Raw genomic sequence first — 24,136 nt, 5'->3', positions numbered from 1 at the left:
GAAGGACCAGTATTGTAAGTGCTGAAGGCATTAACACTGAGTGTTATTTAAAAGTCAGACTCATCTTTCTAGAGGTCATAGTAATACAACCTCAAGTAGATTGGCACAAACTGAGATCCCACTATTTCAGCAGGATCATGTTCAAAATCAAATAGCCACTAATACTGCCTTCCAAAAGAGAAAGTAGTTCATCAAATCAGAAAAGAATAATAAAGTTGAAAAAGACATTTGAAAAAAATGGGTGGAGCATATGGCAGAAATATACCGGGGAGGTGACTGTAAGGTCATGTGCCCCTCTATGAAGGGAGATATAATCAAATATGCCTTTACCAAAAATAGATGGTTCTCCATTTTACTGACAGTGCTTTCCTTGACTTTTGCAATGCAGCAGTAAACAGCAAAGTGTCATTTGTGGCATATTTCAACAGCGGCAGTCTGCAAAATTCCTGAGGCAAGGTTTCTGAAAGCTAGGGTGACCCTGACTTGGAACACGGTGTAGTTACTTGTGCTTACTAGATAAACCTCCAATACCAGACAAACATAAATCTGCACTGCTCTCAAAAGCCAAAGTCACTGCCACCCTCACTCTTGGAAACCTTGCCTCAGGATTCTTGCAGGCTGTCTTTGCTGAAAAATGTCACTGATTACACCTTGCTGCCCACTGCTGCGTTGTAAGAATTGGTCTATTACCAACACAGGGAACCTGTTAGTGATAAATGCAACTTCTCTATTCACATCTGAAAGGAACACTTGGCTGCATTGCAAGACCCTAAAATGGTTTCATTCATAGAGGGCACTTAGGTCCCTATAGAAACATCCTCAGCAACTTCTTTCCATTCCCGGTCTCTATACATGGAGGCTGTGTCCTGTACACATAGGTCTTAAGAAGTTTGTGTGTGTTCCTCTGTCTCCCAGGAAGAATGTCAACTCTATCCCCTCATTGTATCATGCAATCAATCCTTGCCAATATTTCCCAGTATCTAAAGGTGCGCTGGTTGAATGTGATGTGCTCCTTTAAATGTAGTTCTTGAATTCAGAGTTGCAAGGAAAGATGATACTGATACATGAAATTCACTCCCTGACACCCACTGTTCGTGAAACAGTAGCTTTACCACTGGTGTAGTTTTGGAATTGGCAGAAACAAATATTGCAATTTTTTTAGAGCTTCTGAAACAGCATTGGTGAGATCGCTATCCATTTTAACACTGGAGGAATGGTGCAGATGAATTTTTAGGCTTTAATCTGCTTTCATATCCCAAAGCAGAACTCTACCATTTCACCGTAGGCAGTATGAATAATAGGTTTATCATCCTTTGAAATACATTATGGGAATAGAACTACTCTCCATTAATATTGAATGTGGTATGATCGGAACATTCGAGGAAGCAAACCATAATTGATGTGTGATTGAACTAACAATGAATAACTCATTAGAGTATTTTCATCAATAATGGTCCACTGACAGACAACTTCAGGCAATGGCTTCTGCTGGCACCATTCATTTCAAGGAAACTGCAAATCAAGAAGCACAACAGATTATATATATATATATATATATATATATTATATATATATATTGCTGCAAAGCAGAAGAGCTTGAACTCATGGGATTTTTTGAAGGGAATAAGTAGGACATGAGTAAATGGTCTCCAGGATAACTATGGCTACTTTTTGCCGGTTCCCATTCTAGTTTACTATTCACAAACATTGAATATACATACAAAGAAAACAATAAAAACAAATGGAGGAAAACTGCCAAAGTTGGGAAGTGCCAGTATTGTGCTGTTCAATGAAGCTTGCTTTAAATGATTGGAGCCACCTTGAAATGCAATTTGTTTGATTGCCATAGAATAGCTGGGCACCCAGACTCGTTGTGAGAGGAGAGTGGGATATTGACTGGTAAAACATTGTTCCATTATGGCTAGAAAACAGTTGTATCACCGCAGTGAGGTCAATGATTCATTATCTTTCTAGACCATTTATTTTTATTGTATGTTAACATTTTATTACAAAACTGATGTGAAACTCTTGAGATCTTCACCAACTCGTCATTCTAAAGAATGGATGTTTAGGGTCGAATGACAGGGAGAGTTGGCAGAGGAGAACCTGTAGATGTTGTGTAATTAGACTTCCAAAAGGCAGTTGACAAAGGTGCCACGTAAGAAGCTGGTGCATAAATTCCCAAGATATTGGAGGGAGTATGTTAGCATAGATGCAAACTACTGTCACAAAGAAAACAAGGAGTTGGAATAAATGGGTCATTTTTAGGCTGGAGGGGTGTAACTAGTGGAGTACTTGGCCTTCAATATTTACAACAATAACCTGGAGGAGGGAATGAAATTTAAGATTTCCAAGTCTGCCAATGATATGAGAATAGATGGAAGGGCATGTGGACATTGAGATTTTGCAATTGGATCTAGAAAGATTGAGTGATTGGGTGAAAACTAGCAAATGAAGTTTAATGTGATATCAAGCAGATCTGTGAGATATGTGAGATCGAGTGTTCCAGTGCAGGAATCATAAAAAAGTTAGAAGGTAGGTCCGACATGTAGCTAAGAGGCAAATGGTATGTTGGGCTTTATTGCAAAGGGGTTGGAGTTTAAGAATAAGGAGGCTTAGTTACAGTTGTACAGGGTGTTTGGTCAGAGTTTTGTATCAAAACCTTACAGAGTTTTGGTCCCCTTACCTAAAAAGGAATATACTGGCATTGGGGGTAGTCTAAAGGATTACACCAGGCTAATTCCTGGGATGAGAGTGATGTCCTGTCAAGAGATGCTCGACATTTTGTGCCTATTTGAGCACTGAGACCTTATTCAAACATATTACAAGGTGACTTGAGAGGATAGATCTTGAGATGTTTTCACCAGTGGGGGGTCATGAACAAGGGGCTATAGCTACAAAATAAGGGGATGGTCATTTAAAATGTGCGTAGAAAGTTCTTCTCTCAGAGGGTAATGAATCTTTGGAATTCTCTGCCCCCAAAGGTGAGGTCAGATCATTATATATATTTAAGGTAGAGATAAGTAAATATTTGTAAGATCAAGGAATTGAGGGTTATGAGGAACTGGCACAAAAGAGGAATTGAGGCCAGCATAGATCAGTGGTGATGATATTGAATGGTGAGGCAGGCTAGAGGGGCATGGTGACCCACTCCTGCTCCCATTTTCTTGTGTTCTTGTGAACTATAGCATTGCTAAGTGTGTAGGATTGGGTGCAGGTGGAAGGTTTAAAGGAGGAGAAATTTAAGCATTTTGCAAAGTTGATTCCAACCTTCCTACCTTCTGATATGATTGGAGATGAGACGGGCAGCCCCCACGAGGGGTGACTTGTTTTAAAGCTTCCAATTTAACCTGCATTTCAGATTATTTCTCTGGGTGGTGGGTTCCCAGGTGTTGGGAAAGCTGGCAGTTACAGCGAGGTAATCTCAGCCTTGGGGGTATGGATGAGGGAGGGGGATGGGGTGAAGCGGAGCTGGGGGAAGACACGCGTCTTCACAAAACTATCCGAGATCCAGAAATAGCGTGAGTGATTCTCCCCAGCCCTTTCCAGCCCCACCCAAGAAACCCACCATTGGAAACCATCTTTCTCCAGGATGTCAGATATATACTGCGATTGGTCCAGCAAGCTCTCCAATCCAGGCCAGAGCCTAACTCCAACCACCTCACCTTATTCTTCAAGCCTAAGGACTGCTGCTCCTCCTCGCACACCTAACTACCTTCTCAGGTAGGGGGATGGACCAATCTGGTCTTGCAGCTTTCCCACCCCATCCCATTACCCAGTCTATGTCGCCTGGCCTAGTAAATATTCAATCCTTAATCTGTGCCAAGAAAAGAAATTTCATCTATGAGGATGCTGCCTGGATTAGAGGGCCTGAGTTATAGGCAGAGGTTGGCCACGCTGGATCTTTATTCCTTCGAGCTTAGGAGAATGAGGGGTGAGCTCATAGGAGTTTATAAAATCATTGGATAAGGTGGACGGTCATAGTCTCTTCCCCAGAGATGGGGAATCCAAAACTAGAGGGCATAGATACAAGATAAGAGGGGAGAGATTTAAAAGGGACCTGAGAGGTAACTTCTTTACACAGAGGGTGGTGGGTGGCTGGAATGAGCTGCTAGAGGAGGTGGTCGAGGCGAGTACAGTTGCAACATTTAAGAGGCATTTGGATAGGCACATGGAAGGGAGAGGCTTGGAGGGTTATGGGCCGAACACGGGCAACTGGGACTAGCAGGGAGGTTGCTGTGGTCGGCGTGGAGCAGTTGGGCTGAAGGGCCTGTTTCCGTGCTGTATTACACAATGAGACTAAGGTATCTGTGAGATTTCAACTGAAAAGTCCAGCAACTTCTATGTTTACTGAGTTATCTCAATTAAGTATCCTGATTCTATTTATGGTGATTTTTAAAAAACAACTCAGCAGTTAAATATTTTTACATTTGATGGTTTGTTTCATAGCATTACAGAGCCTGAGTTCTCTGCCATATCTACAAGTGCTTTGCTCCATCTGTTCATGAATTCTTTTCCTTTCTTCAGCGTGGAGAAACCGCACTGCACATGGCTGCACGAGCTGGACAGGTGGAAGTAGTGCGCTGCCTGCTGCGCAATGGAGCCCAGGTGGATGCAAAAGCCAGGGTAGGCATCCTGGTAGGATAGCACAACACTGTGTTTATTAATGATGCCTTTACCAATATTGATATTGATCTAAGATGTAAAGGCCTTGCGTAGTTCAAGAATGTCAAACTTAAGTTTAAAAACACATCTTTTTATATGCTGATGCCAAGTTGTCAGGTGAACAGGCCTTTGAAACTTTAGCAAGAAAGCAACAGGACCCATTCCCATTCCAATTCAGCCATTTTACTGCCACTACACTCCCAGAATTTGGAGGGAAAACTGGAACATGGCACAATAGTAGGGTGAAGAAGATGTGAAATCATTAATTTTTCTTATTCCATTCCCTCATTTCCATAAGAGTTGTGTTCATATCATGGGGAAGTCTATGTTAGCTGATTAACCATGGCAACTGGAACCGTCAATAGGAAAATCAAAGTAGGTATCTGTACAGACTTTTCATTGGTAATTGGTTTATTATTGTCACACATACCGAGATACAGTGAAAAACTTCACTTTGCATGCTATCCATATAGATCATTTCAAAACATAAGTACATTGAGGTAATACAAATGGAAAACAATAATAGAATTTTCATTTGACTACCTTTCATTATGATTTATAAAATAGATTTTGAATACTGCAGACAGGTTATGATGCATGCACTACATATTGTGAGCTATTTCGGGTCGTTTGAAAATAAATCATTCAGTCCACCAACCCTCTGAAAGGTGAGGTTGCTGCAATTTCTCAACCAATGTGGCACTTAAATGAAAGAAAATTATTTGAAGGTTTTTTTCAATTATTGAGTTTTCATAAACTGTACTTAGTTTTACTTTCTAGTTTTTATTGCAAGCCATTGCTCTAATTTATTCGCAAGTCAATATATTGAGTGGATGCTAAGGTTGATTTACTGAGTAACCTGAAGAACGCATCCTTTGCTCTTTGAACAAAAATCCAGACAGTTTCTTTAAAATTAGGGTAATTAGTCACATGTAGCTCAAAATTACATGTTATTTTGTGACTAAATTCTGAGTTCTGATCAAAAAAGAAAATTTTGTCAATGTCAGCAGGTTTCAGAAATTTATATTTCTCCAAATGTGGCTGTTGCTGACTTTTTTCTCCGTACTGTGATTCAGTGGAACAGTTTCAGCTGCAAAAATATCGACCCCCTGTTGGTGTTGTTCAGTAACTTGTGAGCAAGTGTGTTAAGAAAGGAAACTGAATTTACAATCCCCGTTTCTATAAAATTATCTGTCCAGAAAACAGGACGAATCTGATCAAGTTAATCTGCAGACAGTAATGACTGAAGGTCAGATTTTAAAATTTCTTCGCCTGGCAGAAGCTAAATAGACAATTGTAAATATCAGGCACGAGACTTTCCCACGGATATCTTGCTGCAGTTTCACTGTAAGGAATATTAATGTGATGTTCTGCATTTAAGATTTGAATAAAATGAATACTTTGGTATACAACTTTTGGTTTGTCATTCACCCACAGGGAGCATGGACAGAGTGACTTCAAACCACTAACTATTCAAAAAATGTCATTTCTTAATGTATCTATTTACCATTCTAAGAATTCTTTAAATCTGGCTTTTATATTTGCAAAAATAGACTTGTGGTATGGATTCTGTTTAAAATGTCATATATAAAACTGCAATGAATAAACAACATTTTATATTTGTGCTGTTTAATTCCGCAGGAGGATCAAACTCCTTTACACATTGCCTCGAGGCTGGGTAAAACTGAAATTGTGCAGCTGCTATTGCAGCACATGGCTTTTCCAGATGCATGCACTACTAATGGCTACACCCCACTGCACATTTCTGCCAGGGAGGGGCAGGAAGATGTTGCTTCCATTTTGCTTGAGGCAGGTGCTTCACACTCATTGGCCACAAAGGTAAGACATCATTTCTTTCATAGAGAGGAAGAAGTGATGACCTGATATTGATCTGCAACATAATAAGACCACACAACCATAACTGACTCATTGCTGTGAAAATTTTGTGGTCATATGCTCAAACTCTGACATGTTAAGTCCTTTTTCAGCTTTAAGCATCTTAGATTGTGTGGACTGAATATCCTGGTGTAACAGATAAAGATAATTAATGGTCTTTTTACAGGCATTTTCTGGATATTGTAATTAGGCATGATCCACCAAGGAATGGAACATTTCTTTGTCACTTTAGTTATCTCACTTTCTCTTCCTCTTGCCTCTAAAATGAGTTTCTTTCACAAATGAGGTTGGAAAATTCTCCTTGGCAGTTTGACAATTCCTAGTTGTAGGCCAAAGCAACTTATCAGATCGTATGTGAGGCAATCTGTTTATCTCCCCATTCCTGATGTTTTACTGCTTCTTTTACTGATTACTGCTCCCTTGAATTATTTGTTACCTGCTGCAGCTATCTTCCCACTTACAATTCAATGATGTATTCTCCTTCGTTAACTGAGGACAGATGTCTCCAATTTAATCTTAAGCAGAACTTTATAATACATTGGAAGTTAATTGATGTGATTTAACAACAAAAATATCAAAGTTTTCCTCAATCAGAAGGACACCTGCATCACAGAGTGATTTTTATTTTCTTTGTGCTGAGTATGTATGTTTACTACCAATTTCAAGATAACCAAAGAGTGCAAAAGTTCACCTTTCCAGAAGATAAAAGGTAAAAAAAACTGTAAATCATTGGTAGGCTAGGCAATAATAAATGGGAGATAATCCCACTGCACAGGACTTAACTATTTTCTTAAGAATAAAGTTTAGGGCAAGCAGTTGGGCACATGAAATTTCCCATCAGACTGACTGGCTGTAATTAAAGCATCAGTGCAGGGGATGTTGGCCTATGGGAGGACACTGATATTTGTTAGTTTGTCTTGCCAATGGATTTGGATGATTTTGTGGAGACAGTGTTTTCGGCACCTAATTTTATACTGTCCGTATCTCAGAAGCATATTAAAAAGCTGCCCAGTAGACCAAGAGCTTTCTGCCAGATACAGGTCTTGATCTTCAAACATGCTTTTCCTCACACAACCAATGCAGTGTTATCACACGAGAGGTGATGGTGAATTTCTTTTTCTTTCTTTTTCAATCTTTGTATTAGTTTCCAAATTAATACAGATTAATATATAACATCAATGATTGTACATGTAATACAAAGAGATCAAGAGAACAATCATGGCATAGATAATCATAAAGAATCATAAAATATTTTAAAAAATGTTTAGATCTCACGATCTCTTAGTAGATGAATATAATATAAAAGAAAGGAAGGAAAAAGATTTATTGTGTATATAAATGAAAAGAAAAAAAAATTCCGAAATCAATAAAAAATTGTAAATAATCAAACCAAACTAAAAAGAAAATTTCAAAGAAAAGACAAAAAAAAAGAAAAAAAAATGGACTAAAATTTCTCAATAGAAACAGAGTGATATTATGTCATCAACTCCGTTCCTCTAAATTGAAAAGTTATTGAAAAGGGATCTAGATCATATGAAAGTATTGAATAAATGGACTCCAAGTGTCTTCAAATTTAAGCGAAGGATCAACAGTACTACTCCTAATTTTTTCCAAGTTTAGACGTGATATAGTTTGAGAGAACCATTGAAAAGTAGTAGGGGGTATTGGATCCTTCCATTTAAGCAAAATGGATCATTTGGCCATTAATGTGACAAAGGCAATCATATGGTAAGCAGAAGCAGATAAATGGCCAGACTCTATCCTTGGTAATCCAAAAATTGCAGTGATAGGGTACAGTTGTAAATCAATATTCAATACAGTTGAGATATTGTTAAAGATGTCTTTCCAATATTTTTCCAAAAGAGGACAGGACCAAAATATATGTGTCAGAGAAGCCACATATAGGATTTATATCGTGATTAAAAACGGGCTAGCCTATCTTTTGACATATGGGTCCTGAAATTTCATCATCAATGTCTGTCATCATTTGGAGGTAGCTCTTGAGGTTGTGGGGCTGATCATATTTTCCAGCAACCTTTTATTGCTAACGGTAACTTGGTCCTTGGCCATCTAACCATGTGCAAATCAAATACCATTTGTATACTAAAGCTTGATAATTGAAGTTGGAATGTCCTTGATTTTGGAATGGACATGATGTAGATTGAACTCCTAACCATTCATCCTGTATGAACTGTATGTTCAACTGCAGCAGGAATCTTGGTTCAGCGTTGTAGTGAGAAAGATTGAGGAAAGTATTAAAGTGATGGCACAGCCTTGCTGGATGCCATTCTGTGCTGAGATTGGATCAGTTGTGGGCCTGTTGGTTAAGAACAGGGCTTGCATTCCATCATGTAGCAGACATAAGATGCAGACACATTTCTGTGGGCAGCCAAATGTAAGAAGGATGCTCCAGTCATCTTCTATTCATGTCATCAAAGATTTTGTGAAGTCAGGACAGATGACGTGAAATACTGATGCTGCTGCCAGAATTTCTCCTGGAGTTATGTCATGGTGAAGGTCAATCCACTGCACCTCTAGAGGTTGAGTCCACACCGTGACTTGGCGAGCAGCTTTTTAGTGTCTGGGTCAACCCTGGCAATAACTTCCCCTGTGGCAGACTGCAGAGAGACCCCTCCATAGTTACCGCAGTTGGATTTATCTTTCTTGAACATAGAACATTGAGTAGTACTGTACTGGAACAGGTCCCTCGACCCACAATGCCTATGCCAACCATGATGCCAAATTAAACTAATCCCATCTGCCTGCACATGATCCATATCCCTCCATTCCCTGCCTGTTCAGGTGCCTGTCTTAAACGCCTCTTAAACAACATTGCCCCCCAGCAGTGCATTCCAGACACCTACTACTCTCTGTGTGTAAAAAAAAATTGCCATGCAAATCTCCTTTAAACTTTCCCCCTCTTACCTTAAAGCTATTCCCTCTGGTATTTGCCATTTCCACCCTGGGAAAAAGACTCTGATTGTCTACCCAATCTATGCCTCTCAGAATCATTATTGAGGAGTTCAGCCCAGCAGGCATTGAATGCCTTTCTGTCCTTGACAAACTTTTATCCATTCTTAAAGCATCTGTACATGTCATAGTTATCAGTGAGTTGTTTGGCCGACTGTGTCAAATCCAACATCTGAGCTTTCTGCTGGACCATAGCCTTCTGGTGCCTGTGGGGTTGTTGTTTTCCCTCAAAGCCTGCTGGAGTTTCCAATATCAGAACACCTGCAGTTGTGACTAATTAGCACCTGGATCTCCTGGTCTTTCTCGTCAAACCAGCCCTGGTGTCTTCTGGTAGATTAGCCAAAAGCCTCTTCACAGGTGCTATTAGTGGTGGGCATCAGGACAATCCCAAACAATGTGAGCACTCCATGGCCTCAATTGGTGGGGATCATCAGGTTGTCAGCGAGGCACCATCTGAGAAAGACATGTTTTGCAAGTCCTTCAATATTGATCTTATTGTGCTATCATTGCTCTGAGGCCAGTCTGGTGGAGATAACAAGCAGATTAGGTGGTCCACAGTCATCAGTCCATGTTGTAGCATGGGTAATACAGACATTCTGGCAGTTTCTAGCCCGGGCAAGAACATAATCTAAATTGTGCTAGTGCCTGGATTGGCAGGTATTGCAATTCGATCTTATAAACTCTGGCAGAACAAAATGTTGGTTATGATTAGACTGTATTGCAAACAGTTTATCAGGATGGGGACTCTGCTGAAGTTGGGTTTCCCTGCTCTTTAACAACCCTGTCATTGGAGTCTCTCAGGATGATCAGTTTATCCTCCTCTAGGACATAGGCCAGAATTTTTCCAAGGACCTCCTTGACCTCATCCAAAGTTTCCAGGATTGGGCTTATGTCTTGATGAACATAAAGTACTGGTTTTACATATGGATGAGCAGGAGGTCATGAAATGATCATATCCTGGAGGGAGAGTCCCTGAACCACCAAACTATATCACTCTTGAGAGAAAAGCACACACCATGAAGACAACATTCCTAATCTTATGACAGGATATTCACATTGCTGCCCATTGTTTCTTAGTCAGGGCAGCAGTGTCAATATGTTAGCATCTGAGTTGCCGGGCTGTGATAATCGAGCATTGTTCAGGACTGTCGTTAGTGGGACTGTCCATGAGATGGGCAGTTCAGGACCCTGATGTTCCACACCCCAAATTTGATATTGAAGAGTGGACGTTGTCTGTGCGTGACTTCTTTCAATGCGGGATACCATTTGCATGCTAGCTACCACACAGGAACTCAAAGAACACAAGAAAATATACCACACAGGAACTCAAAGAACACAAGAAAATAGGAGCAGTAGTAGGTCACCTGGTCCCTCAAGCTTCCCCTGTCATTCAATATGATTATTGCCCCAGGTCTCAATTCCTCTTAGCCCAATCCTCATAGCCTTCAATCCCCCAATCTTTCAAAACTTTATCTACCTCCACTTTAAATACTTTTAATGAGTTTTTCTTTGGGGTAGAGAGTTTCAGAGATTTCTATGCACCTCAATTTTAAATAACCAGCCCCTTATCTTGAAACTAAGTCCTCATGTGAGACTCTCCCACTAGTGAAAACATCTCAACATCTACATTGCCATTCCCCTTTGGGGTTTCTTCTAAATACCAAAGAATACAGACCCAACCTGTTTAGATGCCTTGATAGAACAGGCTTGATGGAGCAAGGTCGTGCTCTAATTGCAAGGAGCTGCTGTTTACACATCAGTATTTGCACTCACAAATGACTGAGTTCAGGCCAACTGCAAGAGGATTTCTGCATGTAGCCATATGGTTAGTGCAGAGTGAAAGAGGGAGAGGTAAACAAGTTCGGGACTTCCACATTTGCATCAGGATTCCAAACTTGCTAGTACTTATGCAGATAGTTGCCAACAGCTCAGAGTAGAACTGTGGCATTTCCGAACAAAGTCCAGTCCTTAACTTTTGCTGGGAGGTTTAGTGGGCAATTAATGGGTGAATAGAGAAAGTTTTTGCTTTAATAAAAGGGAAGCTAAAAATAAGAGGCTGTTTTCACAGTGCGAAGACTGGAGTAGCGCAACTTAGTCAAACACTTTTAAATATTAATTACTGTCGCTCACATACCAATGAGTATCTTTAGTTTTGCCGTTATTTTGGCAGAAAATTCTGATCTCATAATTTAACCATTAACTGACTTTACTATGTGTATTAGTTTGAAGATAAACTTGATTTAAATATTCATGTTGTAACTATACTGGCTAATGCTGATTTTTCTCAGATGTTTAAATGGTGGTACCCTCCCCAAGTCAAGCAGAGAAATTATGCCAATGGAACACTGATTTGTGAGCTCTAAGTGTAGATTTAATGACTATCATGTACTAAATTAGTCTCAAAAGCTTGCTGGGAGGGAGGTTTGGTGGAGAAACATATGTTGTGGCTCACAATTAAATAATGCCGTAGGAAATACTGCATAAAGTAAATTGCACACATAAAGAGAAAACAGGTGGCTAATTTCACATGTAATTGCTGTAAATGTGAAGCCTCAGCAAACAATTTTTGCAAGTTGAAAAATCATCCCTATGCCACCTCTGGTTTGTTGAAGCTTCATGGCAAAATAGGCATAGAGTATAAATTCATACAGCACAGAAAATGGCCCACTGGGTCCACGCTGACCAATAACTACTCAGTTACATCATATAATCCCATTTATTTACTCCCCCAGATTCTACCACTCACCTGCACATTTTTTAATGTTAATTAATCTACCGACCCGCACGCCTTTGGGACGTGGGAGGAATCCAGAGCACCCACAGAAAATCTACTTGGTTACAGGGAGAACATGCAAACTTCAAACATGTGCCAGCCAGAGGAGCTTTGCAAAGTTCTTCCTGAAGGAAAGGAATAAAGAGCTATAAAAGAAAATGAAAGAGGAAAGACAATGAACTATTCATTTCTATGCATTGAATATTTGATAAACACAATATTTACAGACTTATATTCCAAATAAGCAGATGGTCATTTGTCCAAAAGTTTAAAATGCAATTGAACAGGGCATATTGTTAAACCAGTTAATTTTAACAGTTTCAGCTAATTCACTCTTCCTCAATTTTCTCAATATGGCTCCTGGACTCTGGAAACTTAACTTGTTTCATTTGGAATGTGTACCAACCTCACTTTATTTTAGATCAACAAAAAAGGAAGCATATGTAATGTTTAGGAAGCTGAAATCAGGCAGGGCCCTTAAAAAAAAGTAATGAACTCAAGCCGGGCATTAGGAGGACCAAAAGGGGCTATGAAATGTCCTTAGTGAGTAGGACTAAGGAAAATCCAAAGGCATTTTATATATAAAAAACAAGAGGGTAGTTCGGGAGATAGTAAGACCTCTCAAAGATAAAGGAGGGTGTTTATGCCTGGAGCAAGAGGATGTGGGCAAGGTACTAAATGAGTACTTTGCATTGGTATACACCAAGGGCATGGAGGATGGTGACATAATAATCTAGTGTATGTTGAGAACAAGAAGAAGGGGGTGTTGGGTCTATTGAAGAACATAAAAGGTGAATAATAATCAGGGCCTGATGGGATCTCTTCCAGGTTATTGAGAGGGGCAAGAGAGGAGATTGCTGGGGCCTTGACAGAGATCTCTGTATGCTCTCCAGCCACAGGTGAGGTCTCAGAGGACTGGAGAGTAGCCAGTGTTGTTCCTTTTTTTAAGAAGGGCAATAGGAATAATCCAGGAAACTATCGGCCTCACATCAGTAGTAGGGAAGTTATTAGAGAGGATTCTTAGGGATAAGATTTATTCACATTTGATAGTAGGCATGGATTTGTGCAGGGTAGGTGATGTCTTACAAACTTAATTGAATTTTTGAGGAGGTGATGAAGACAATTGATGAAGGTAGGGCAGTGGATGTTTTCTTTATGGACTTTAGTGAGGCACTTGAAAAGGTCCTTCATGGTAGGCTGATTTAGAAAATTAGCTGCATGGGATTCACGGTGACTTGGTAGACTGGATTCAAAACTGGCTTTGCCGTAGAAGCCAAGGATAGTGGTGAAAGTCTGCAAGTCTGTAACCAGTGGTGTTCCACAGGGATCAGAGCTGGGATGTCTGTTTTTGTAAAATATATAAATATAAATATATATAAATGACTTGCACGAAAATGTAGTGGGCTGATTTGTAAGTTTACAGATGATACAGAAATGGGTGGAGTTGTGGATAGTGAAGAAGATTGTCAATTTTACAGCAGGATATAGATTATGGGCAGAGAAATGGCAGATGGAGTATAATCCAGGCAAGAATGAGCTGTTGTACTTTGGAAGGTCAAATGCAAGAGGAAAGTATACAGTAAATGGCAGGACCCTTAGGAACATTGATGCACAGAAGGATCATGGGGTGCAAGTCCATAGCTCCCTGAAAGTGGCAACACAAGTAGATAGGTAGAAATACTGCATTACAGTAGAGGAGGTGCTGGATGTCTTAAAAGGTATGAAGGTAGACAAATCTCCAGGGCCTGACCAGGTATATCCAAGAACACTGTGTGAGGCAAGAGAAGAAATTGCGGGAGCCCTGGCTGAGATACTTGCAATCATCGTTAGCCACAAGTGAGGTGCCAGTAAACTGGAGGGTAGCAAAAGTGCCTTTATATAAGAAGAGCAGCAACTAAAAATCTGGGAACTGTAGGCCAGTAAGTCTAACGTCTGTGGTAGGTAGGTTACTGGAGAGGATTCTGAGGGATAAGGTATACGTACTTCTGGAAAGACAGGGTTGATTAGGGGTAGTCAGCATGGCTTTGTGCATGGGAGATCATGTCTTATGAACTTGATAGAGTTTTTTTAATGAAATGACCCAGAAAGTTGATGAGGACAGGATGGTAGACATGATTTATATGGACTTCAGTAGGGCCTTTGATAAGGTTCCACATGGTAGGTTGCTCTGCAAGGTTAGATCGCATGGAATCCAGGGAGAGCTGGCTAATTTGATAAACAATTGGCTCGATGGTAGAAAGCAGAGGGTAATGGTGGAAGGTTGTTTCTCAGACTGGAGGTCTGTGACTAGTGGTGTGCCTCAGAAGTCGGTGCTGGGCCCATTGTTGTTTGTCATCTATATCAATAATTTGGACAAGAATGAACAGGGCATGGTTAGTAAGTTTGCAGGTGACACTAAAATAGGTGGTATAGTGGACAATGAAGAAAGTTACCAAAAATTACAGGGGGATCTTGATCAACTGAGTAAGTGGGCTGGGGAATGGCAAATAGAGTTTAATTCGGATAAGTGCGAGGTATTGCATTTTGGAAAGTCAAATCCAGATAGGACTTTTGCAGTGAATGGCAGGGCCCTGGGGAGTGTTGTAAAGCAGAAGGACCTTGGAGTACATGGTTCACTGAAAGTGGAGTCACAGATAGACAGGGTGGTGAAGAAAGCTTTTGGCATGCTGGCCTTCATAAGTCAGGGCATTGAATGTAAAAGTTGGGAGGTCATGGTGCCGTTGTACAGGACGCTGGTGAGGCTGCACTTGAAGTATTGTGTTCAGTTTTGGTCATCCTGCTGTAGGAAAGATGTTATTAAAGTGGAAAGAGTGCAGAAAAGATTTACAAGGATGTTGCCAGGACTTCAGGGACTGAGTTATAGGGAGAGTTTGGACAGGCTGGGACTTTATTTCTTAGAGTGTAGAAGACTGAAAGGCAATCTTATAGAGGTGTATAAAATCATGATGGGCATAGATAGGGTGAATGCACAGTCTTTTTCCCCAGAGTTGGGGAATCAAAAACTTGAGGGCAAATGTTTAAGGAGGAAGGAGAAAGATATAAAAGGAACTTGGGGGGCAACTTTTTTACATAAAGTGTGGTATCTATGTGGAATGAGCTGCCAGAGGAAGTGGTTGAGGCAGGTACAACAACAACTTTTAAAAGACAGTTGGACAGGTACATGGATTAGAAAGGTTTAGAAAGTTATGGGCCAAACGCTGGCAAATGGGACTAGCTTCGATAAGGCATCTTGGCTGGCATGGACCAGTTGGGCTGAAGGGCCTGTTTCTGTGCTGTATATAACTCTGCCTCTATCAATAGGGTGGTAAAGAAGGTGTATGGCAAGCTTGCCGTCATCGGTCAGGAATTAATGAGAAAGTTGGAAAGTCATGTTGCAGCTGTATAAATCTTCGGTTTGGCATCATTTGGAATATCTTGTTCAGTTCTGGTCGTCACAATACAGGAAGGATGTGGAGTCTTTGGAGAGGATGCAGAGGAGGTTCACAAGGATGTTGCTTGGATGAGAGAGTATTAGCCATAAGGAGAGGTTGGACAAACTTGGATTATTTTCTCTGGAGCATCAGAAGCTGAGGGGAGACCTGGTAGAAGTTTATAAAGTTAGATAAGGCATAGATTGGTTCGATAGACCTTCTTTTCTTGGAGAGGAAATGTCAAATACTGGAGGCCATAGCTTTAATGTGAGAGAAGGGAAGTTTAAAGGAGATGTGTAAGGCAAGTCTTTTTAACACAGAGAGTGGTAGGTGCCTGGGAAGCACTGCCAGGGAGTGGGGATAGGAACAGGAAGTAGATGGGATTGTGACATGTAAGAGGCATGTAGACAGCCACAAGAACCTGCAGGGAATAGAGGGATTATGGATCATGTGCAGGCAGACGGGATTAGTTTAATTTGGCATCATGGTCGGCACAGACATTGTCGGTTGAAGGGCCTGTTGATGCTGTACTGTTCTATGTTCTAACAAGACACTTCAATCCAGCTATTTTTAGCACAAACACTTTGTAAAGACAACTGGAGAAATGGCTACATGGAAACTAACGTGCATATTGATGTGTCTTTGGAAAGATATTAGAACATTCATTATGTGACAGTCTCCTCCTGACAGTCTCAATGTATATTAATTGCAGTAATATGTGTATCTGAGTAACAATGAGAAATGATAAATCTCTTCAGAACCAAGGCTGATAAGGGATGAAATCAAAAATGACTTATGGTCAGCATCCTGAGTGCAATTATTTATTGTGTTTTGCTGCTGGCTGTGGCATTTTCCATTCTTACAACATGTATTCACTTTAATGTGACAATTTATATGATTTCAAGGCAACCTGTGTGGGGGAAGTGAAAGCTATCCACCAGTTGGCATATGACACAGCTGCAGATGTTGTACCCACTTTCAGTACCTTTTCAGTTTTGGACAGTTGATGTAGCTAATCATTCAAGGAATTCCATTACAATGTTCCTCATTGCCTGTCATCCCTAAATTTTGCTGACTAGTATCTCATTTATGGCAAAACTACCAGTATTGTATCATTGTTTAACCTCACCTACTTTTTCCTTTGGTGTAATACAGTATATTTGTATCCCTGTTCCTTATTTATACTGTATTCCAAGCATGCCTCCTAACTAAGCAGCAGTTCTGTTTCCTCTGTCCCCTATCGCAGAAGGGATTTACCCCACTACATGTCGCAGCTAAGTACGGGAGCCTAGATGTGGCAAAACTCCTTCTGCAGCGCTCAGCTTCTCCAGACTCTGCTGGCAAGGCAAGTTAAGAGAGAACTTTAAAAATTCAGTTTGGAATCTGCATGTGGTGTTAGTTTTATCTGCAATGAGAAGATGAAACTGGCGCAATTCTGGCCTGCAGTATTTTGGACCATAAAAATAAATTTGCATTGATGTTTAAAAGATTCATAATCTCATTGGCTCATGCATAAAACATTACAAAATCCGTGATCTTTTAGGCCACTGAATAAATTTTTTATTGCTGACATGCCAATATATATGAAGTATTTAATGTCATTGCAATTGAGTCTATTTTCCTGTAGCTTGTCCAAATCATCTGTCTTGCATGTTAAAATGTTACCTGCATGGTCGTTTCTCCCCCACTCCTCCACTCACATTTAGGATGTAGTTTTCCAAACCTGAAGCAATACTATGCTCACAGCACCTTTCTAGATTTAACATGAATCACAAGGGACTGCAGACCTGTTTCATATTCCTTTCTCAGTAATGCACTGCTTTTAAATTTTGTCTGCCTATGTTTGTTCCTGTGGTTACCAAACATTTAAAATAAAGATGTTTTAGGATTCCTGTCTGCTTCTAAGACACTGACCTCTTTTATAGAAGGTTTTAACATTGCTAAAATCTTCTGCTTATACATTAATTTGGACCTTCATATTCCTTCCATCAAGTGAGGGATTCTTGAAAGTACAGTAAAAGTCAATATCTGGGTTTGCTATTGACCACCTTGACTCTCTTACGTTGGTGAAGCACCAACTTCCTGCCTCCAGGGTGCCAGAGGAGGGGATGATACCAAAGCAGCCTACATTTTATTTGCAACAAGACCAGGCGCTTCCTGTTGTATAATTCATCTCCTTAGAACCAAAGTAAACAATGGCTAACTTATGTTCACCTGTTTATCATTGAATAAACAGGATGGGTATGGTGCAGAAATGGAAGATCTCCAGTTGAGTTATATTCTCTTTATATTTCTGTGAGTAACACTTCCACCTCAGCATGTGCAGTGTAAAGCCACAACAATGAACTTTGAGTAGAAATATTCACGGGACAAAAATGAAAATTCGATTAAAGTGCAGAACAGGAAAATCCCTTTAATGGGCAAGCACTTGCATTTTTTTTTGATTGCAGATGAAAACCAATAGGCCTGAACAGTCATGATTTTCTTTTCTTTGTCTATCTCTTGCCTGCAGGAAATAGAAAATCATTGAAACAGATGTATAGGAACAGGTATAGACCGATCAGCCCTTCAAGTCTGCTGTCATTCAGTGTGATCCTGGCTGATCCTATATCTCAATGCCATCCTCCTGTCCTTTCTTCAAAAGCCCTTGATACCTTTTTGTGTCTGGAAATCTATTGCCTTTTTAAATATATTTAGCAAAGGCCTCCACAGCCTTCTGCGTGAGAGAATTCCACAAGTTCACCATCCTCTGAATGAAGAAATTTCTCCTCATTTCAGTCCTACATATCTTACCCTGTACTTTAAGACTGAGGGATCTGGTTTTAGATCCCTCTCTCCCAAAGCCAAGGGAAACACCCTCCCTGTATCCAGCCTGTCAAGTTCCATAAGAATTTTGCAATTCATTGAGATATCTTCTTATTGATTATTGACTTTATTGATTATGACAGTTCTACCATTCCAGGAATCAGTCTGGTAAACCTTTGTTACAATCCCTATATGGCAAGTATATCCTTTCTTAGATATAGAAACCAAAACTTCACACAGTATTCCAAGCATGGCCTCAGGCCCTATATAATTGTGGTAAGACACCCTTGCTCCTCCTGTATTCAAAAACTCTTGCAATGAAGGCCAAACATACCATTTACCCTTTTGCCTTCTTAACTGCTTGACTGCTTTCAGTGACCCAGAACCCTCTGTACATCAACATAATATTCTGCCTTTCTGTTGTTCCTGCCAAAAAGGATAATTTCATACCTATCCATGTTATACTGGTCTAAATTGCCTTGATAGCCTCTTTGCATCCTTCTCACCACTCACAATCCCACCCAATTTTGTGTTGTCAGCAAAGTTAGAAATTTTACATTTGGTTCACACATCCAAATTGTTGGTGTCATGGAATAGTTCAGCACAGAAAATGGCCCTTTGGCCCGTGATGTCCATGTTGACCTTTTTGCTCTTCCACACTAATCCCATTTACCTGCATTAGAACTGTACCTTCCTATGCCTTGCCCATTTAAATGTCTGTCTAAATGTCTCTTAAATGTAGTGATTTTATCTAAATTCCACCACCTCCTATGGCAGTGCATTCAAGATATTACTACTCTCTGTGTTTTAAAAAAACTTACCCAGATTCCCATTAAAACTCCTTCCTCTCACTTTAAGTCTATGCCTTCCTGGTTTTGATACCCCCTACTATGGTGAAAAGATTTTGACTATCTACCCTATCTATGCATTTCATAATCTTATATACCTCCAGCAGGTCAGGCCTCAGCCTTGTTTATTCCAGGGAAAACAGATCCAGCCTATCCAATCTTTCCCCATAACTAAAATCAACCAGTCCAGGGAAGACCTGGTGAATCTCCTCTACTCTCTGTCCAGCATAATCACTTCCTTCCTACAGTGTGGTGATCAGTACTGCACACAATGCTCCATGTGCAGCTTAACCAGTGTTTTGTAAAGTTGCAACATAACGTCCCATCTCTCATATTCTATGCCCTGACCTTGAAATCAAGCACACCATGTACCTTCTTCACCACCCTATATACACCTGTGTAACCCTGGGTCTCCTGTTCATCGGCATTTCTTAGTGGCCATTAACTGTATAATCTCCCCTATTTGACTTCCCAAAATCATCATCTCGCACTTGTCGAAATTCAGTTCCATCTTCCAGTACTCTGCCCAACTTTTCATCTGATCCATATCCAGCTGTAGCCTCAGACAAACTTCTTCACCATCCACAGCTCTACCAATTTTTCTGTCATCCATAAACTTACTAATCATACCTTCTACCTTCACATCCAAGTTGTCAATATACATCACAAACACCAATCCCTGCAATACACCACAGGTCACAGACTTCCAATCAGAGAAGTACCTTTCCACCACTCCCCTCTACCTCCTGTCACCAAGCCAATCTTGGATCCAATTAGCCAGCTCACCTTGGATCTCCTGTGCCTTAACCTTTTTGGACCAGCCTACCATGCAGGACCTTGTCAAATGTCTTACTAAAGTCCAAATTGACCAAATCTAGCACTAACATCAATTTCCTTGGTTATTTCCTCAAAAAACTCAATCAAATTAATGAGGCAGGATTTCCTCTTCACAAAGCCATGCTGACTATCCCTAATCAATACATGCCTTTCCATAAGTACATGAGCCCCGTCCCTTTGAATTTTCTCCAATAATTTTCCTATCATTATTAAAGTTTATCACTGGCTTATCCCTGCTGCCCTTTGTAAACAAGGAAACAACATTAGGTATCATCCAGTCCTCTCTACCTCGCCTGTGGCTAATAAAGATGCAAAAATCTCTGGCGGGCAGAAACAGTCTGTTCCCTTGTTTCCCATAGCATTCTGGGATAGATCCCATCTAGCCTTGAATGTCTTGAATAGGTGGGACCAAGTACTGATCCCTTCATTATGCAACTAGTCACCAACGGCCATCTGGAAAAAGACTTGTTTATGCCTACTCTCTTTTTCTTGTCTGTCAACCAATTCTTAATCCAGCTACGATGTTACTTTTAATCCCACGTGCTTTAATTTGGTACACTAATCTTTTTTATCGAACTTTATCAAAAGTCTTCTAAAAATTTAAATACACCCTATTCACTCGTTCTCCCTTATCTATTCTACAGATAACATCCTCAAAAAAACTCCATTAGATTTGTCAAATACACCTTCCTTTTTAGAAACACTCATTGATTTTATCTAATCCCATTGATATTTTTTTCCAGATGTCCTGTTATTGCACCCTTTATAATGCTAACTGTATTTTCCCCAGACTGATCTGAGGTCTGTAGTTCTTAGTTTTCTCTTGCCTTCCTTTATTTAAATAGTAGGGTTATATCTGCCACCCTGAAATCCGCAGGAACCTTTGCATAATCTATTGAATTTTGGAAGATGAAAACCGGTAGATCCACTATTCCCATTTCTACCAATTTTAATTATCTTGGAATGCAGAGGCCCTGCAGATTTGTTGGTTTTCAGTCCCATAAACTTCTCCAGAGCTTCTTTTTTCCAAATACTAATTTTCTTTAATTCTTTCTGTTCAGTAGATTCTTGGTTCCCTAGCATTCCTGAGAAGTTATTTGTGGACTTATTTGTGAAGACAGAACCGAAGTATTAATTGCACTTTCATTTGTTTCTCCATTTTGTGAGTCACTAGGCCCAAAAATTGTCTTCACTGATCTTTTTTTACATACCATAAGACCATAAGACATAGGAGCAGAACTGGGCTATTCGGCCCATAGAGTCTGCTCTAACATTCAATCAAGGCTGATTTATTTTTCCCTCTCAACCCCATTCTCTTGCCTTCTCCCCGTAACCTTTGACGCCCTTACTAATCAAGAACCTATCAACTCCCTCTTTAAATATACCCAGTGACTTGCCCTCCACAGCTGTCTGTGGCAATGAATTCCACTGGTTCACCACCCTCTGGCTAAAGAAATTCCTCTTCAACTCTATTCTAAAGGGATGTCCTTCTATTCTGAGGCTGTGCCCTCTGGTACTAGACTCCCCCTCTGCTGGAAACATCCTCTCCACCTCCACTCTAGCCAGGCCTTTCAATATTTGGTAGGTTTCCAATAAGATTTCCCCCCCCCCCCCCCATCCTTCTAAACTCCAGCGAGTACAGGCCCAGAACCATCAAATGCTCCTCGTACATTAACCCTTTCATTCTCGGGATCATTCTCATAAACTTCCTCTGGACCCTCTCCAATGCCAGCACATCATTCCCTAGATATGGAGCCCAAAACTACTCACAATACTCCAAATGTAGTCTGACCAACACCTTATAAAACCTCAGCATTATATCCTTGCTTTTATATTCTAGTCCTCTTAAAATGAATGCTAACATTGCATTTGCCTTCCTTATTACCGACTCAACCTGCAAGTTAGCCTTTAATGAATCCTGAAGTCCCTTTGCACCTCCAATTTCTGAATTCGCTCCCTGTTTAGAAAATAGTCCACGCCTTTACTCCTTCTACTGAAGTGCATGACCATACATTTCCCTATGCTGTATGCATCTGCCACTTCTTTGCCCATTCTCCCAACCTGTCCAAGTCTTTTTGCAGACTCCCTGCTTCCTCAACACTACCTGTCCCTCCAACTACCTTTGTATCATCTGCAGACTTGACCACAAAGCCATCAATTCCGTCATACCTGCAGAAGCTTCTATAGTCCACATGTTCTTTGCAAGTTTATTCTATTTTCCTCTCTTAATCAATATCTTGTCCATTATAGTCCATTTTTGCTGAATTCTAAAGTGCTCCCAATCCTCAGGCTCACTACTTTTTTGTGGCAACTATACGTGGCTCCTCTTTGGATCCAGTAAAATCCTTAACTTTTTTTGTTAGCCATGGTTGAGTTGCATTTCCTTTTGTGTTTTGCTCCAGGAAAAAAAAAATGCCTTTCCAAATCATTGCATCAGCTTTAAATTATGAAAGCTTCTTTACTTATGTGAATGTAGAGGAAGCTCAGCAGTTCAACAGTAGAATCTATATCAGCGTGTTGAAAAATCTGCTTTATTCCCTTTCTTTAGGCACCTGTCTTTCCATTTCTGATTTTTTTTCCTGTTAAAGATTATTTAACTGCACCTTTTTTTTGTATTTGTGGTTTACTAACGTACTACTGTAGCTGTTAACACCACGTATTAACAAAGATGAATTCTTACAGAATGGCCTAACCCCACTCCACGTTGCTGCTCACTATGACAACCAGAAGGTGGCACTGTTGCTGCTGGAGAAAGGTGCCTCTCCTCATGCCACTGCAAAGGTACTAATAATAGCTGCAGGTTAATAATTCTGTCAAGGACCTCAGAACAAGATCCTGTAGATGTTTTAATGTTTCTATGTTTAGCAGTAATTTAACTGACAATTGTATTTTAATGTAAAGTCCTTTGCTAACAGAATAAAAAGGAAAACTGTTGGTGTGCAAATTTAAGGGGCACTGCCTTCATTAACAAAAATCCTTGGAACCTGAAGACATATAACATAAGCAGCAGTAGTTCATTTGAACCCTCATGCCTGCTCAACAACTCAAAGAGATCATGACTAAGTTTTTACCTGAATACCACTTTCCTGCACTGACCCCCATGTCAACATTGATTCTCTTGATATCAAAACATCTGTCAATTTATGTATTGAATATACTAGGTCACAATTCCAAAGGTTCTCTACCCTAGGGTGAAGAAATTTTTTCTCATTGCATTCCTGAACGGCCATGCCCTTATCTTGAGATGGCGACACCTGATTCTGGAGGTAACGGCCAGTGAAAACAACATTCCTGAAAATACTCAGTAAAGCTTCAAAGAAGTTGTCTCTTGTTCTTCAGAACTCTGGAGAATTTAGGCCATCATGTTTAATCTTTCCTCCTGGGACAGTCCCTCCATCCCAGGAATCAATCTGAAATGTTTTCACCATTGTGATATCACATGTTTGCAGGATTTATGTTTTAAGGAAGTATTTCTTTATTCTCTAACAGTGTTCCTTATCTGTTGCAAAATAAGACACAATTATTTCCCTTATGGAAAGTATACTTAAACAATATGATTTTTTTTAAATTAAATATTAAGTTTTCACAAGTTCTGAATGAATACTATATATCACAAGTTCTGAAAGGTAAGATCTTATAAGGTAGGCATCTAAGACTATCTAAAATTAGACCAATGGCATTAGACTTTTTTTAAACAGAATCTTAAAAACTACCAAAAGACTATGCAGCTGGAACCCAGAATAGACAATGGCTTTTATTTGTGGAAGCTCCATTCCCATAGTATTTTGGTTCTTGTGATGCAATACTACACTGAAACAAATAGAGGAAGTAGAACATAAATTATAGCTATTGTCGCTCTAACATGGACCAAATGACAAGTAACATTTACATAAAGTGTAAGCAACCAAATAATTAAGTTGTGAAAACAAGAA

General features: G+C 40.0%; 1 protein-coding gene across 20 annotated transcripts in view; it reads left to right on the top strand.

Moving 5' to 3' along the window:
• The window catches only part of ank2b (ankyrin 2b, neuronal), a 781,056-nt gene that overhangs the window by 594,515 nt on the left and 162,405 nt on the right, over positions 1-24,136 (top strand). For all 20 annotated transcript variants that reach the window (XM_052010179.1, XM_052010168.1, XM_052010170.1 and 17 more), the window contains 4 exons: positions 4,528-4,626; positions 6,307-6,504; positions 16,961-17,059; positions 22,887-22,985. In XM_052010179.1, coding sequence (XP_051866139.1) covers positions 4,528-4,626; positions 6,307-6,504; positions 16,961-17,059; positions 22,887-22,985 — 495 coding nt within the window. The remainder of the gene's footprint in view (positions 1-4,527; positions 4,627-6,306; positions 6,505-16,960; positions 17,060-22,886; positions 22,986-24,136) is intronic.

The sequence above is a fragment of the Pristis pectinata genome, chromosome 2 (genome assembly GCF_009764475.1).
Source record: "Pristis pectinata isolate sPriPec2 chromosome 2, sPriPec2.1.pri, whole genome shotgun sequence".
In the NCBI taxonomy this organism is placed as follows: Eukaryota; Metazoa; Chordata; class Chondrichthyes; order Rhinopristiformes; family Pristidae; genus Pristis; species Pristis pectinata.
This window is presented reverse-complemented; position numbering and strand designations above follow the sequence as displayed.